Source organism: Doryrhamphus excisus, chromosome 14, assembly GCF_030265055.1.
Source record: "Doryrhamphus excisus isolate RoL2022-K1 chromosome 14, RoL_Dexc_1.0, whole genome shotgun sequence".
Taxonomy (NCBI): Eukaryota; Metazoa; Chordata; class Actinopteri; order Syngnathiformes; family Syngnathidae; genus Doryrhamphus; species Doryrhamphus excisus.
Window position 1 is genome coordinate 8,375,602 of NC_080479.1, and position 15,771 is coordinate 8,391,372.

Here is a 15,771-nt window from a genome sequence, read left to right on the forward strand (position 1 = left end):
ACAGTTGTTGGGAACATGTGTAGTTGTATAGTTGTATTATTGTAAGGTATAGCCGTGTCACACTAGTGTGTGTGTGTGTGTGTGTGTGTGTGTGTGTGTGTGTGTGTGGGCTGAGCCTCTCTATGTGCATTCATTAATTTCCTGTGTGTGTGTGTGTTTTCCCCTCACAGGATGAAAAAGGAGGCAAAGATCAGGCAAGGAGGAGGAGGAGTAGGACTGAGGAGATGGAGTGGAGGGGGTGGGGGTACACATTTTTGGAGGGAAAATGAGCACCTTCAAATTTGTGCAGGCCGGATACACAGATGCGCAGCCAGTAATGGCGGGTGAGATTTATAGATGGGAGCCGCAGGAAGTGACAAGTCAGTGTGGGAAATATGTATAGAGAAAGAGCTGGGGGGGGGGGGGGGAGTGGTGTTGTGGGGGGCTGGGGAGGATCAAGAGCGAGAGAGCATTAATATGCTAATGGCTGGAGTGAATGCACAACAGGCCCACTGACCAAGCTAATCACTAGTGGACACACACCGCCGCTAATCCCTCACGCGGCACTCACACTCACGTAGTCTCACACACAGACACACACACATCCCACGAACATCCACTTACTTCAAATGATGAATTTAAACTTTGAATGCATCAATCAAATAACTAAATGACGGACCCGGGTAGCAGAATTTGGAAAACATTGCAAATGTGTTTTAACTTGTTGAATGTGATGTCATGTTATCTTTTAAGAGACAATAAAAAGACAATAATAAGAAAACAAACGTATGTTTCTTATCAATTGCGACCAACAGTGGCGTCCACACACTGCCGAGGACAGAAATGATACAAAACCAAAACACACACACAAACATCGAAAAGCAGATGCAACAGGGAAATGCTGCAAACTCCAAAACACACACACACACACACACACACAAACCCCCCAAAACATCTGCACTAGAGATATGCTGCATGTTGATAAAACCAAATGGAAGTGTGCTGGGCTAATCCGAGGCATTGCGGTCTTTGAAGACAAGTTGTAAAGTTGTTTGTCTTTGTGTGTGTGGGGGGGGGTTTTGGCATTTGCAGCATTTTCTCCTGTATCTGTTTGTGATCCTGCAGCATTTATGTGCAAAAAAGGAGCGCTTGATTTGCTCACCTACACTGTACCGGGTAATCTTGCCTCACTGGAGTATTTTAGTATCTGAGATATTTTTTATGTTATCGGACTTATCGGTACAACGTCATAATTTCCTCATATCGTCATGATAATTATCACTCTGAAAATTATTGTGCACTCTTAATAAAATATGTATATTATACGCATAAACAGAAGCTTTTGGAAACGTTTGAACAGCCCTGTCCCCATATAAAGAAATAATGTACTGATTTTGTCTTTAATTCATGATAATATCATGATTACACATTTTTAAAAAGTTATTAAATGCAGTAGCATGTTGTTGAGTGTCCTATAGTTACCTTTGAGCTGAACTTGTCTTGACCTCGCGACCTCCCTTGGTTGCGTCTGCTCGTGTGACGCGCACGCGCACACTCTGTGACTTGTGTGTGTTTGCTCACGCGCCATCCAAACGCTCCTCCAGCACCGTCACCATGTTTTGATGCCGGGGGAGGGAGGGCTGTCTGCGGGCCAAAGTGAGTGTGTGTGAGGGGGAATGACAGACAAGACACTCGGGGCCTAGTCGCCACATCGATTCATGCGAGGAAGCTGCGTCGCTAACCGTCAGTAATCCACTTTTATCTCAACTGTATTTATTTGGTCTCAATGTACAGTACGGACGAAGTAAACAGGAGTTATATGTTTTGCTTTGTCGCTGTAGCCTCTCCATGCAGCCACGTTAGCTAGCTACCTTGCTAAGCTAGCAGGTTTGAGCCTAGCATGTTTTGACAACTTTAGAGCATAAATATGCAGTTTGTGGAAACCATTATCCCTGGTGTTGGTTCGCCATAACCTAAAAACACACCCGAATACGTATATTTATAGAACTTAATATAAATGGTTTGGTGACAGTTAAAGAAGCTAGCTAGCTAGCTTCGAGCTACGTGGAGGTTGGCTTGTGAGGACGAGGTTCTGTTTGCAACCTGGGCTCCACCTAAACACTGGAATAATGATTGTATCTATGGTATCGCTTTGAAACACAACAAAAACTCAGATCTTTGTCTATCGGCTGGAATGGCTTTCGTGCTTTATTGACGTGAGCTCCATGTTCGAGGGTAAGACTAGCAGCTGTCTGCTTTTCAAAGTCTTTAAATAATACATACAAAAAGACAAACAAGCAGTAAATACACACATTTGACCCTGCCTTGAACATTAACTACACATCGACGTTTGGGTGACGTTTCCATTTTGCTGAAAATGTGTTTTAATGGTAGATGTTAGCGTGTATTGGCTAATGCAGCCCCTCCTCTTGTGTGTTTCAGAGCCGTTTTTGGTTGCCCCCAAAACAGCTCCGGCCCGGGCCGCAGTCCGCGGTCTTGAGTTTGACAGCGGGCTGCAGACTGCGTGCAAAGGCCAGTTGGTCCCGGGCCCCTGCAGACAGCAGCACCATGGGAGACAGCAGAGGTAAGAAGCAAGACATTGTTTTCTCCTTGATTGTTTTTACGTTTTGTGTTCAGGACTGTGGGAATATTTGTTTTTGGCTAGGGATTGTGTGGGCCGTGCACCAAAAAATAGACAATGTAAGTCTAGATCTGATAATCACATTTCAAACAGATTCCATGGGTTTGTGGTTTCTGGTGTAAGCAGACCTTTAGTCAGAATTTGAGGCCTGTATGAAGCAGAAGCAGATTAACGATGCCATCTCCTGTACAGAGTTGGAACAACAGGCTAGAGTTGCAGACAGTGGTATTATAATGTGTATATTGCGCGCCGGTGGAACATTGCGGAGGAGGCAGCAGTGTAGTTGCAGGTCATTGGCATATAATTATCTGTCCGGCAGCATTGTCAGCTTCCAGTTGATGTTGTGTCGTGATGTCACGCTTTGTCATTTGTCACCAGATTCACGAAGTCCGGACAGTTCGTCCGTGTCCTCCCCGCCGTCAGGTCAGCGCTCGCCTCCACTGGCACCATCAGCAGCGGCCTCCATGACTTCCCTTCCTCCCATCACCAGCGCCGGTGTCAACAGCCCCATCAGTAGCATCGGCTCCCCCTTTTCGGTCATCAGCTCCTCCCTGGGCTCCCCCTGCCTGCCCGGCACACCATCGGTCGGCTATGGTCCCATCAGCAGTCCGCAAGTAAGCAAGCAGATTTTAATTTCAACCAAACGCTGAGATGTTTCCATGCAACCTGTCCCAACCGTCCTCTGGTTTCCTTACAGATAAACTCGACAGTGTCCATGTCGGGACTTCACGCCGTGAGCAGCTCGGATGACGTCAAACCTCCGCTGGGGTTGAAGCAGCTGTCGTCACACAGCCCGGGCCCGATGCTTTCCCAGAAACGTCTTTGCTCCATCTGTGGAGACCGATCCTCTGGTGACTGGGCATTATCTCTGTCCTCCCTGACGTCAAGGCGACGTCGCTGTTCCCATGAAAACCAAGTGTATCTACTTTAGGATAAACATTTGGACACGACACGCGGATCTCTAAAGCCTATTGATATATGATATATGGTTGATATATAGTATCAACTTCGCTCTTTTTCCTTTTTTTTTTGTTAAGTTATATTTTTACAATGTGCCGTGTGCCAATTAAAAAACAGACAAAAGCCCCCCTGCTTTAATACGACTGAGAGCAACATCAAGCAGATTAGCTGCCTGTAGGTACAGCTCAGCGGACATGCAAGGTTTTCATGGGACAGCAAGGACATATATGACATAAAGCCTTGCTGGCAGATGCTTTTAATGTGTCCTTTTGCACACTGTGCCACCAGGAAAGCACTACGGTGTGTACAGCTGCGAGGGCTGCAAAGGTTTCTTCAAGCGGACAGTGCGCAAAGACCTGACCTACACCTGCCGGGACAATAAAGACTGCATGGTGGATAAACGACAGAGGAACCGCTGCCAGTACTGCCGCTACCAGAAGTGCCTGGCCATGGGCATGAAGAGAGAAGGTAAGCGAGCCGCAGGAAGGGAGGTTGCAATGTCCACCGGGTGACCCTCACGCCTTGAATCGACTTGATAAGGTTGTTGAGCCGTGAGTTTTGCCGGCCAATATGGGAAGTTTGTCCTTTGTCCTAATGTGCAGGGCATAAGCGAGTTGTTAGAGGGGGAGATGGGGGTGGCTAAGCTTTGCAAACACTAACCCCCTTTCCCCCTCTCCTCCTCCTCCTTTTGTTTCCTCTCATCCTCCCCCCGCCCTCCCCTTCTGCAGTGGCTAAGATGAACGACAGATGTAAGGACAAGGGGGGAACGGGTGTGTGCATGTGTGTGTGAATGAGAAGAACAAGGGAGGGCCGGCAATAGTGCGACATGTTGTTTCCAGAATGTGCTCCTCAAATGTTACACGGCCATTTTGAGAATTGAATCGTTTTTCTTTTCCATTTGCCCACCACTGTGTAGATACCAGGGGTGAACATGCCGTCATTCTATGGACAAATGCACCAAAGTGCTGAAAGCAATGCACAGAGGGAACTCTCTTCCTGCCTGTTTGGAGGCGGGAAATGAGGATGACATACACACATGCACATGGCAATGTAATGAGGCTGGCAAAAATTAGCAAGTTCGTTTTTTTATTTATTGTGTGATTGATTTGATTTATTATCGTCTCAGGCCTACCACCCTTTTAGACTTTTTTCAGAACGAGAAATGTTGTCATCTTGTGACGCCCCGATTTAAATGCTCTTTAGAATTTATTGCTTTTGATACATTATACTCGCATTATTATGGCATATATGTATTGGCATCATGTTAATGACAAAATTGTATCAAAATAATGCTAACAATAATACTATTTATCAGAAATAATTTCTAGGACAATTATCCTCCAGCAAAATGTGTTATTTTGACTTTTTTTGTTTTTTTTTAGACTTAGTCATTAGTGAAATGTAACTCTGGAGTAGTGTTTGAAATACAGTCATCTACGCTGCGCGTGTGCATGTGCGTGTGATTGTGCTCCCCTGCCTGCTAAACTGTAAGCCTAGGGCAAACACTGATCGTCTGAGCCAGTTTAATCATCAGGTTTTGGGATGCTCTCACCGTGATCAGTTGCACTAGTTTCTTCGTACGACTCCCTTCTGTGCTTTGGCATGCTTCTGGAGAAAATCAGTTTGGCCTCTGACCTTTTTGCCCCCACCCCACCCTGCTGATCTTCATGTTTTTTCCTGCTTCTTGCTGCTCTTCTTCCTGTTCTGTTCTGCCTCTCTTGAATCCCATCATCACCATTCACTTCCTCCATTGCTTTATTTCTTTCCCCCATGGCTTGTTGCGTGTGTTCACCCTCGATCTCCCACCCCTTCCCTCCAGCGGTTCAAGAGGAGCGCCAGAGGAACAAGGAGCGAGAAGGTGAGGTGGAGTCCACCAGCGGCATCAACGAGGAGATGCCGGTGGAAAAGATTTTGGAGGCCGAGATGGCCGTAGAGCAGAAGACGGAGCTTCACGCCGACGGAAGCTCTGGAGGAAGCTCTGTGAGTAGCCGCCCACAGCAGAAGAAATGAGGTTGCTTGTTGAATTGAGGTAGACATGCATGTCTGCAGGTGTGTCATGATAACACCTTCCTTACTGTGCCTCCTCAGCCCAACGACCCTGTTACAAACATCTGTCAGGCTGCAGACAAGCAGCTCTTTACCCTGGTGGAGTGGGCCAAGAGGATCCCGCACTTCTCTGAGCTGGCCCTTGACGACCAGGTTATCTTGCTACGGGCAGGTGTGTTTTATTACTGCACTTCTTTGTCACTTGGGGTGTCCCGAACCGATATTGTTCAGCTATCAGAATTTTGGGCAGTGGCACTCTGATACACTCAGCGGTGATATCAGCCGTGTGGCGGTATTTGTCCATTGGAAGATGTTGCAGCTCAGCGCAAAGCTTGTCATGCACAAGTTTCCCGTGCTTAATACGACCGATGACTGACTTGTAAAAGATTAAAGCGAAAAAAATCCCTTGATGACAGGTTGGAACGAGCTCCTGATCGCGTCCTTCTCTCATCGCTCCATCTCAGTCAAGGACGGGATCTTACTGGCCACGGGGCTCCACGTGCACAGAAACAGTGCTCACAGCGCCGGAGTGGGAGCCATCTTTGACAGGTAGCCCTCACAGTTTGTGTATCTACAGACATGACACTGTAAGTCCACGTACACATTTGGGGTTATGTGATCGGTGTTACGCAACAACCTTAGCAGCATTCCTATTTACAGTAGATGAGAACAATAGCTTTTCCCATACTCCAGTGGAATGACGTAGTCCACCTGGAATCCAGCAGGTAGACCCGTTCATGAGGGTTCACATTCGCCATGAGAGCAAACACATGCATCTGTCTCTGACGGCTTCTCACTCCATCTCACTTTGCTGTTGCGTTGGATCATGTGACTCGTGACCTCGTGTGACAACTGCGGTGACGGGGCTGCACCTGCTGTGTTCTTGTGGCTGCCGCTTTCGGGGGTGTGCGCATGCTGGGAGGCTGGTGACTAATACATAGTATGTATGTGCATCGACGTGCATGAGCACACACGCGCAATAATAAGGCACACTCTGCAACTCTAAGTAATGCAATCATGGCTGCCCAGTGTTTACTAACGTCAAAAATGTCTGGCTGGTCTGAGGTGTTCCTTCTGAATCAACTGTTCACTGCCATGCTTTATTTGCAGCGCATTGATTGAGGATTCTGTAGAGTTAATCCATTCATCACTGGCCTGAAAGACACTGCAGATAACATTGCATATCCAATCACAATGTGTCACTTCACTGTTAATTACACAGCAATTTTCTCACTGCGTCCAATCATCTTGGAAACTAGTTTTATGTGAGGTCATGTACTGACAAAAGTGTACCGAATAAACACATTTGGTAGGTTTGAAGCTTGTAGATTACATGGAATCATAATGAAATCCCTGTCCTGTAAACCAGGGGTGTCCAAACCTTTTCCGTAGAGGACCACATCCAGAAAAAATGAAGAATATGAGGTGTATCATCTCACCTTGTGAACCCAAATATATCTAATTAATAGTGATTCAATTTTATGTTTAGAAAATAGCCCCCGGGCCGCGCTTTGGACACCTCTGCTGTACCCCTCGCGAAAATTGGCGGAAAGGCAAAATACACAAGTGAATTGGACAAATATCTAACATTGTTCACCCTCTCATGTTCCTTGTGTGTAAATCTAGTTTGATTCTTCAATTCTTTCTTTTTCATACGCAATAGTCACAGTTTAGTGACACCCTCGTTTCTTTTTTTTTAGGGTTTGAATAGTCTGTATTCACCCACAGAAGAAATCCACAGGGTCTTTTAAAAGGAAAAGTGCACCTGTGTGGGAATTTTCCCCATCATCCACAATTCTTTGTGACACGTGAACACACGTCTTTCTCTTTTCTATTCAGTTTAAAGATATAAAAAGATAAAAGAGGCAGTTATTAGTTTTAGAATTATTAATGTATTATTAGCATTAATAAATTTAATACAAATGTAATTTATTTTTGTTGGAGGTTTTGTAAGGTTTTTACAGATGCCTTTACTGGGGGAATAGGTGTATCGCATGCATTCTTGCCTGTTTTTATCTGTTTTTCGATCTTTGGACATAAGGGTTGTGGACAATGGGAAGAATTTAAAAAAACATTCACTTTTTCTTAACGAACAAACAAATGTCAGTCAAGTAGAGCATAAAGCAAAAAGAAAACCTTGAGCTTCTTCCACTAAGGTCTTAATTAAACGTGGATTAATAAGAGACGCATCCCTGAGGGGCCAAAACCAGACAAGTGTACTAGCCAATGTGTAATACACTGTAATAACACATTGTGATTGAATACACAGGGCGCACAATGCTGAGGTTGGGGCCATATTTGACAGGTAAATACGCCACGACACAAACATCAAGTTTTCTTGAACCCTTCCTCTGGAGTCCACATAGAGTACTTAGAGTTAAGGTTACTGCAGCTTTTTCAGCGGCCATTTGTAGGAGAATGTTTTGGATGTAATATATGCGTGTGCCATAAAGGTGGGTGTGCTCTTCTGGGGTAGTTCTATATGTTGCCCGTTACAGTTGTGATTTGAACACTGACTCTTAACATTCCTCAGAACCACTATTATAGCCTTAGGAGCCGTCAAATAAGTCTTTACGTAAAGGTGACTACTGATGTGCTTCCACTGTGAGAACATGCACTGGTTAGACTTGCATAATTGGCCATGACCCATTTGCCAAAAGCGAGAAAAAAACATCAAAAACGGAACAAATATGTCTACAACTACAAATGAACTTTCTTCTGTCGCTTTTATGTCCATTTAAAAATACAAATAAAACAGAGCCATCAGTGACAGCGGCACTCGAAGAGCAATACAGGGCTTAATTTGTGCTGGTTAGAGCAGCCGGTGTGTCGCTGCGGAGGCCATGAGAACGAGAACTACAGTATAGAGCGACAGGAGCCACCTGGCGTCGCCCAGTAAGGTGCAGTGTATTCGGGCACACGCTCTGAGACGCCATTGGGATGCCTCGGAGGTCTCCGGTAAACCCTTGGCATTTTTCGAATACCGTGGCGCTGGCGTTTCAGGCGGTTGATAAGGTTTATTGTCTGCTCAATGGGGGTTTTACCCCCGCCTCATCGTGGAGCATACAATTAGCGCGTGAAATTTCTTCCTTTTAAAGTAAATGTTTGTTTATAAGTGAGCTCAGGGGAAGTTACAACTGATATGAGTCATCCCTCCTCATTGGAATTTTTTTAAATTATCGGCTATCTGAGCAATTTTTAATTTCATTGGATTTATCGGTATGATTTCACAATTCCCTACATCGGCCCGATGATCTTATATTTTATTTCATTTAGCCATTTTTATGCATAAATGATGGCCAAAACATAAATATGTTTGGCATATGTTTGACTAATAATAGGCCAGCTAAGCAGCTTGATTTATTAACTGATATAGTTTTGAAAACCGTTATACCGTAGTAGGAAACGGTGAAATTGGAACTGCAACGTGATGAGTCTGTACATGCATTCATGTCAGAGCCAGAAGTCTCCTCAGTGGATATGACACCAGAGGTATCAGAGTATCTAGAGGGGTCTGATTACTCGCTAAATATAGCAACAGAGTTGTTAAGTTGGCAACACCGATCACTTTTGCGCCTTCCCATTTTCTGAAAGACCAGATGCGTTATAATGTGTTTATGAGCGAGGACGAAGAGGTAGCACCAAGTCTGTTTGTGGCGGCCTAAACCACAAATACATAAATATATTGGAAACACTGCAGTGTTTTGAGCTGGTGCCCATTAAGTGGGATGCATGCGTACATGTCTGGATGGGATGAAAAGCATGTGGAGCCTGGAAGCTAAATATGCACACGAGAGACTGACATTGATTCATTTGTAAATGTAGAGTTAATGAAAGAAGGAATGAATCCAGTGTTTGGTAAATTGTGCTCATCTGCGCTGTGCCTGTATGTTAACCTCCAGCCCCATGAAATGTAAAAGTATATGCATTGCGACTTCTAGATGGACTCACTTTCAACAGAATGTTGTTTCTCATCAGTTCAGCTTTTGTTTTTGTGCAGAATCCTTTTACTCACCACTTTCGCGGATGGCCAATGACCCCCTCTGCTCTTCCTCTCGTCCTCCTCGGCAGGGTTCTGACTGAGCTGGTGAGCAAGATGAGAGACATGCAGATGGACAAGACTGAGCTGGGCTGCCTTCGAGCCATCATCCTCTTCAATCCAGGTAAGCCGAGTCAAAGAGCGGGCGGATGTTGCGGACGAGAAACATGACAATATCCATTCGTTTCTGAAGATGCCAAGGGTTTGTCCAACCCCAGTGAGGTAGAGTTGCTGAGAGAAAGGGTGTATGCATCGCTTGAGACCTACTGCAAGCAGAAGTATCCGGACCAGCAGGGCAGGTATACCAACACACACAGGCACACAAGGGAGGGAGGGAAGAAATTTAGATTTCTAACTACGGCTCTGAAGGAATGACTTTTGTTATAGATGAGTTAGGTTATCCATAATTGGATTAATAAAGATGGAAGCTGCATCTTTATGTATAGTTTGAGACGTCTGTTCACCATTGCCATGGCGGAGCAGGAGTCAATCGAGGGAGAGCTTCATGTCAGCTGACAAAGTGACCCACAGTACCTTTGCGATCAACATAATGAGCACCCCTGGTTTAGATGACGACACGTACATTTCCCCCTTGTTTCCGGGCAGGTTTGCCAAGCTCCTCCTCCGACTGCCGGCCCTGCGCTCCATCGGCTTGAAGTGCCTGGAGCACCTGTTCTTCTTTAAGCTGATTGGCGACACGCCCATCGACACCTTCCTGATGGAGATGCTGGAGGCACCTCACCAGCTCACCTAGACCAGCCAGGTTGCGGTCAGGATCCTGTTGCACGCCAGGATTAGCCACACGCCGCCTCCATTTAGGCTTGTTGGGCTTCACTTACCGCAACACCCGCTGGTCTTAAAGTGCCAGCTCACAAAACACACTTGAAGACGTGCACAAATTGGCTCATTTTCCTCACCCACTCTCTTACACGCAGATCTAACTTGCAGAGGCAACACAATTTAACATGACGCTATTATCACAATCATTCGTGTACTCAGTGTTTCAACAGTTCTCATCTTCATATACTCTGCACATGCATCTGCATATATATTTATAAATGAGTGTGTATATGCGCATGGATGAGTCGTAAACATTATAACCATAAGTCAGCCTTCATCTCAGGAGTGACTTTTTAATGCTTATTTGTTACTCTCACACTAAACTGTTTGGACCTGTTTCTGCCAGCGCCTCTGTATCTTAGATCCGCGTTCATTGACGCGTTTAGCTTCCCATCAGGCGTGTCGCATTTCAATCAACAATGTGCCGTCAAACCAGCACCTCCCACAATTGTCACCAGTTCCAATCCAATCCCAAAATGTATTGTATACTCTTTATTTTGATTATAATGCTGCAACTTTTTTTTTCCAGTTTCTATCTTGAAGTACTGTACTCATGAAATGAGAGCTTTTTTCCAAGGCCTGGGAGCACTTTGAATGGCGAACGTAGTCCTTCCCCATCCTCCCGATGCACAGTGGGCTTTGTACGGCAAAAAGAATGACTTGAATTTTTGTTTTGTTTTCTTTCGATTTGAGCCTATATCTCTACGGTGGCAGTTTGGTTGGCGGCAGTTTGAACCGCTTGAGGAAATCGCATCATTTGCTTTCTCCCTTTTGTCGCCCAGAAATTGCCGGTGCTTTGCCGGTGGTCATATGTGCACTTTGGTGAGTTGTAAATGTTCCCTCTGAATGGCCAGGTACTACCTGTAGGCTTTCTCGTGGTTGCTTCAATAATTGTACACCGCGCTAAATTGGCCGACACTGACCACGTTGTTTTGGGTCGCAGGGAAATGAGCTTGGCGTACTTAATCAACTGGCGGTAGGACGACAGCATCCCGGTGTAGGATTTTTATATGAGGCACACCGGTTGTTTCTCTGCTTTGTCAGCAGAGTATGTAAAGTTAAAAAGACATTTACATTATTCCCACCTGGCACGTAATACAAGAAGACATATGCAACAAGTGTTTGCATCCCAAAGTTTCGGACATGAATAGGCCTGTCATTATAATACATTTTGCTGGACGTTAATTATTGCTGAGAAACCATACTATTATCCACATCATTTTTTTCATTAATGTCATAATATATGGCATGTTAATGCGAGTACAGGATAGCAATAAAGACTATTTAATGGAGAATCATTAAAGACTTAAAGATTAAAGATTCATGATGCTGATAACTTTTTTATATCAACTTTTTAAATTTAGTTTGGCAGACTAATTTGTGCACACCTTGAGGTAATACGGACTGGAACAAATTTGTATTTGACTAATTCTACATGTTCATTTGTCCTAATCAAATATCATGCCATCACTGCTATCAGGGGAACCAGAGTATAGAGCGGAGGGAGCCACCTGCTGCGGCCCAGCAAAGTGCACTATTTTCAGACACATGCGCCGAGCAGCTGGTCTGCCGCTAGGGAGATCAGGAGAACCGTAGTATGCCGCAGATAGAGTAACCTGCCGCGGCCAACCGAGGTGTACTGTATTCAGACACACGTTCCGAGCTGACTGAGCTCTCTGGCGAACCTTTTTCACTTTCATATGCCTTGGCACTCGCGTTTCAGGTGGCCGATACGGTTTTTGTGAGCTTGTTTTTTTCCCCTCTGAATATTTCTTTTACCAGTGACCTCAGGGGAAGTTACGATAGGCCGTTAACATCAAAAAAGAAAAAAAAGGTGAGCTTAATTTGCTCACCCACACAGTAATCTTGCCTCTTTGGAGCATTTTTTAAAATGGTTTATTATCTAGCTATTTTTAATGTTATCAGATTTATTGGTTTGACATAATTCCCCACATGTACCTAATTATCGTGCACCTTTATTGATTATGGTGACAGGCCTAGATGTGAATTAGCACATGTAAATACTAGGAAACATCGTCTCATCACGTGGGTCCAAACAAACGCGTGTTCAAAATTCAAATTTGATTTCCGACTGTGGCCAAACTCTGCAGCCTTTGCACCCATGTTCTTGATTGGATGTCATCAACAACGGCACTTGATACTGTGACTTAACTCGCACGGTCACCACGCTTAAGCTATGATCCCAACCAGTGCTCGGCACATACTGGTATGGATTTGTTGTTAGCGTGTTTTGTTTTTTTTTTCTTAGTAGTCGAGTATTTTAGCAGTTTCCACTGTGAATAGAATCGAGCATCGTGGTGTCATTCAACAGGGAAGAGGTGCAGACGTCCTCTACCAGGTGCTAAATATCCAACAGTCTTTATTCATTTGAGACCTGCACATTCACATCGATGCAATGCACAGTATGCAAGAGAAAATCAAATCATGTTCCACTGCAAATTAGTTTCCTTATGCGCCCACCCCCCGACCCCAAGACTTCCCACAGCGATTGTGTGTGCAGCCAGTGGAAGTAGATGTGAAGAGCTTCCTGCCCTTCAGATAGTCCTCTGAAAGAGGATCCTCGCCCCTCTAACTTTTTTCTTGCTTGTGTGACTTGGCGGACCTGTGAGACAGGTGCTTGTTTTTGTAAAGGCTTTGGATTTTTCTTCACTTGTGCACGCCTTGGTAGGAATGATGGCGTTGTGGCGAGGACAGTTTAGAGGATTTTAGGAGCCCTCAGCCGAGCTTCCAGGAGATGAGCAACTGCGCATGTTTGTATGAACAATCTCATTTTTGACTTGATTGACGGCTCTACTGTGCTTCCCTCCAGAAGCTTCCCCTGCCTGCAGTCAAAATCGTGTTTCTGTCCGGCGATGGCCGTGATCACATACACAGACTTGTTGACCTGGACGCAAAAGCCAAATTTTCCTGATGGTGACCTGTCAAGATATGCAAGGTAGAACATTTCACTGCAGCTTGCGACACGTAAGGCGCCATTTGACTGGTCTGTTACAGAAGCGTGCCCCATAGCTGCAGGCAACGGCGACGCAATGACCTTCTGTTGGAGGACACGAGAGATGAGATGTTTCATTTCTTCCAGAAAGCGTCGCAGGTTGGCCACAGCTGTGTAGTTTTACGCACGATGTGAGGAAGCGTGGGAAGAACGAGCGCCAGGCTGGAGGCGACAGTCGGCGCTTTATAATTAGGGCTGTCAAAAATAGCGCTTTAACAGCGGTAACTAATTTATTTAATCACGTTGAAATTGTTTACCGTCACGTCAAACGACATCTTTCCGTTACGATGGCAGACAAAGCCACAGTAGCGTTCCCAAATATAGAGTACATAATTGTGTCCTGTCATTTTTCTTATTCATAAAATACAACAAAAAATTGCATATTTCACACATGGGAGCAAATGATGGTTAATCATGATTAATTTGTTTAAAATTTGTAATCATTTGACAGCCCTATTTATAATACATCCCTGCCCTCTTTTATTTTTTTTTTAAATTTTGCGCTTCCTATGACATGCTTGTGCGCAACAGAGGCTCTACATCAGAACGGTTGTGTGACGCAATCCTTTGCAATTTTTCTTGTTAAAAGGATGTGAAGCTTTCTGGGGGGACAAGTGTAGGGGTTGACAGGGGCGGGGCCCCAATGCTCGCGCTCGTCCCCTCCCCTGCGCTTACTTTACTTGACGGCGGGGCGGTGCTGATCAGTGGCCTGTCTCTGTGGAAATGTTTGTCATTGCGACCTTGTGCACTCGGGGGGGCCGACAGGTGCCGCCACCTTTTGACGTGCGCGTCATCATCGCCGCTGCTCTCTTTGTTACATTTGGAGATGCTGTTTGAGAGGAAAGTATGTGTTTTTTTAATAGTGGATCGCAGGCTGTGATTAGTTTAGATATCAAGGTTGCATTGGAAGATACCAAGAGGTCAACTGGTGCGGCCCGAATACGAATGGAACAGCAGCTTGTGGTCATAAGACAGACAGAGCAGTGTTTGGACCTGTTATGGTGCTAAACCTGAGTGTTGGTGCTTGCTTTGGTCCACTTTTTTTATCCGGAAGTAGAGAACTGGACGGACGGGGCACTCTGTTTTACGGAAGAGGTGTTTGAGGAGGCGATGATGGAGTACTTTTGAAGGTCAAGCAGGGGAGGAAACAGTTAAAAAAAAAAAAACACCTCAATTTCCCCTTGTAGGTCTAGAATCTTCCTTAACTGTTTTCTCTTCAACTAAACAAAATTCATCCTTTTTGTCTTATTTCCCGTCTCCCTCCCTATGCTTCCCACCTGTTTATTACGAAGTATTAAATACATAAGCTGTAAGATCCGTATGGAATGTGTCACTCTTATGTTCAATTTCTCTCTGTCTGTTCTTTGTCCTGTTTTTTCTTACTCCATTGTACGCGTGGAGCCGAGTGACTGTTGTGTGCTTTGGAGAGCGAATGAAGGAAAAAAATATGAATCATATTTTTCCCAGATGTTCATTTTGAATCTTGTTTGTCGTATTATGTCCGAGTAAAGCTTTTAATACTGTACGCAAACTGCTTTTCATGTCGTTATTCCAAAAGGGATGGCGCAGTCCTGTCCAGCAGGACCCCCAGGACCCTGGCTGACCACTACTGGCGCAGCAATGCCGCCATTCAGCCTCCAGAGGGAGCACTGATCTTGGGTCATGGCGAGGATGGGCTGGTCATGTAGTCTAGCCCCGCCTACTTTGCACTTTCCAGCCAATGAGGGAGCGGCATACCTGAGTAGCCGTCCATCCTGCCACCTGGCAATTTGCTGGCAGGAATGTGGATGTTCTTGGCTCCTCCTACGATCTTCATGTCTAAATGTCGGATGAGCAATACTTTTGCTCATGAAAAATGGTTCAAAATGTCACCAGAAGCGAGTCTGCTCAACCCGCTTGGTTTTTCTGTGTATTTTCCACACTGGCAAGACTACAAAAGACATACTGTGACGTTTAGTTCACAGAAGAGAGTTCATGTATTCTACTTTGATGAATGATGTGAAGGGCTAATTCTCATGTAATTCCAGCAACTGCCGGCAGGGGGAGTGCGCACAAGGAAGCGTCTGTTGAGAATCGTCTTCACGTCCCCTCCATGTGTACTTCATGTCAAGCTCAGGTAACACAGGACTACCCTACACCATGTACACAAGGGGACTTAGGGCGCTTCGTGTTTGACGCACATCCTCTCATCACTCTTGGCCTCCTTTTCCTTTCACTTTCTTATCCCATTCCACCACCTTTGTCGTTCTCGGC

At 45.2% G+C, this 15,771-nt stretch overlaps 1 protein-coding gene across 4 annotated transcripts; it reads left to right on the forward strand.

The window, feature by feature from the left end:
- Positions 1 to 1,610: 1,610 nt before the first annotated feature.
- Positions 1,611 to 15,049, forward strand: rxrba (retinoid x receptor, beta a). 4 transcript variants are annotated; one of them, XM_058047168.1, is made up of 13 exons: positions 1,611 to 1,722; positions 2,422 to 2,563; positions 2,999 to 3,234; positions 3,318 to 3,471; positions 3,869 to 4,048; positions 4,309 to 4,329; positions 5,400 to 5,560; positions 5,669 to 5,798; positions 6,043 to 6,175; positions 7,896 to 7,931; positions 9,698 to 9,789; positions 9,859 to 9,964; positions 10,272 to 15,049. In XM_058047168.1, the coding sequence occupies exons 2-13, from the start codon at positions 2,548 to 2,550 to the stop codon at positions 10,417 to 10,419; spliced, it is 1,413 nt and encodes a 470-aa protein (XP_057903151.1). In that variant the 5' UTR covers positions 1,611 to 1,722; positions 2,422 to 2,547; the 3' UTR covers positions 10,420 to 15,049. The 4 variants fall into 4 exon arrangements, with proteins under 4 accessions (XP_057903151.1, XP_057903153.1, XP_057903152.1 ...); XM_058047170.1 differs by lacking the exon at positions 7,896 to 7,931; XM_058047169.1 differs by lacking the exon at positions 4,309 to 4,329.
- Positions 15,050 to 15,771: the final 722 nt, after the last annotated feature.

Coding starts and splice junctions, on each gene's coding strand:
- rxrba (XM_058047168.1), top strand. Junction 5,561..5,668: donor GAAGCTCTGGAGGAAGCTCT/GTGAGTAGCCGC, acceptor GTGCCTCCTCAG/CCCAACGACCCTGTTACAAA. Junction 7,932..9,697: donor GTTGGGGCCATATTTGACAG/GTAAATACGCCA, acceptor CCTCCTCGGCAG/GGTTCTGACTGAGCTGGTGA.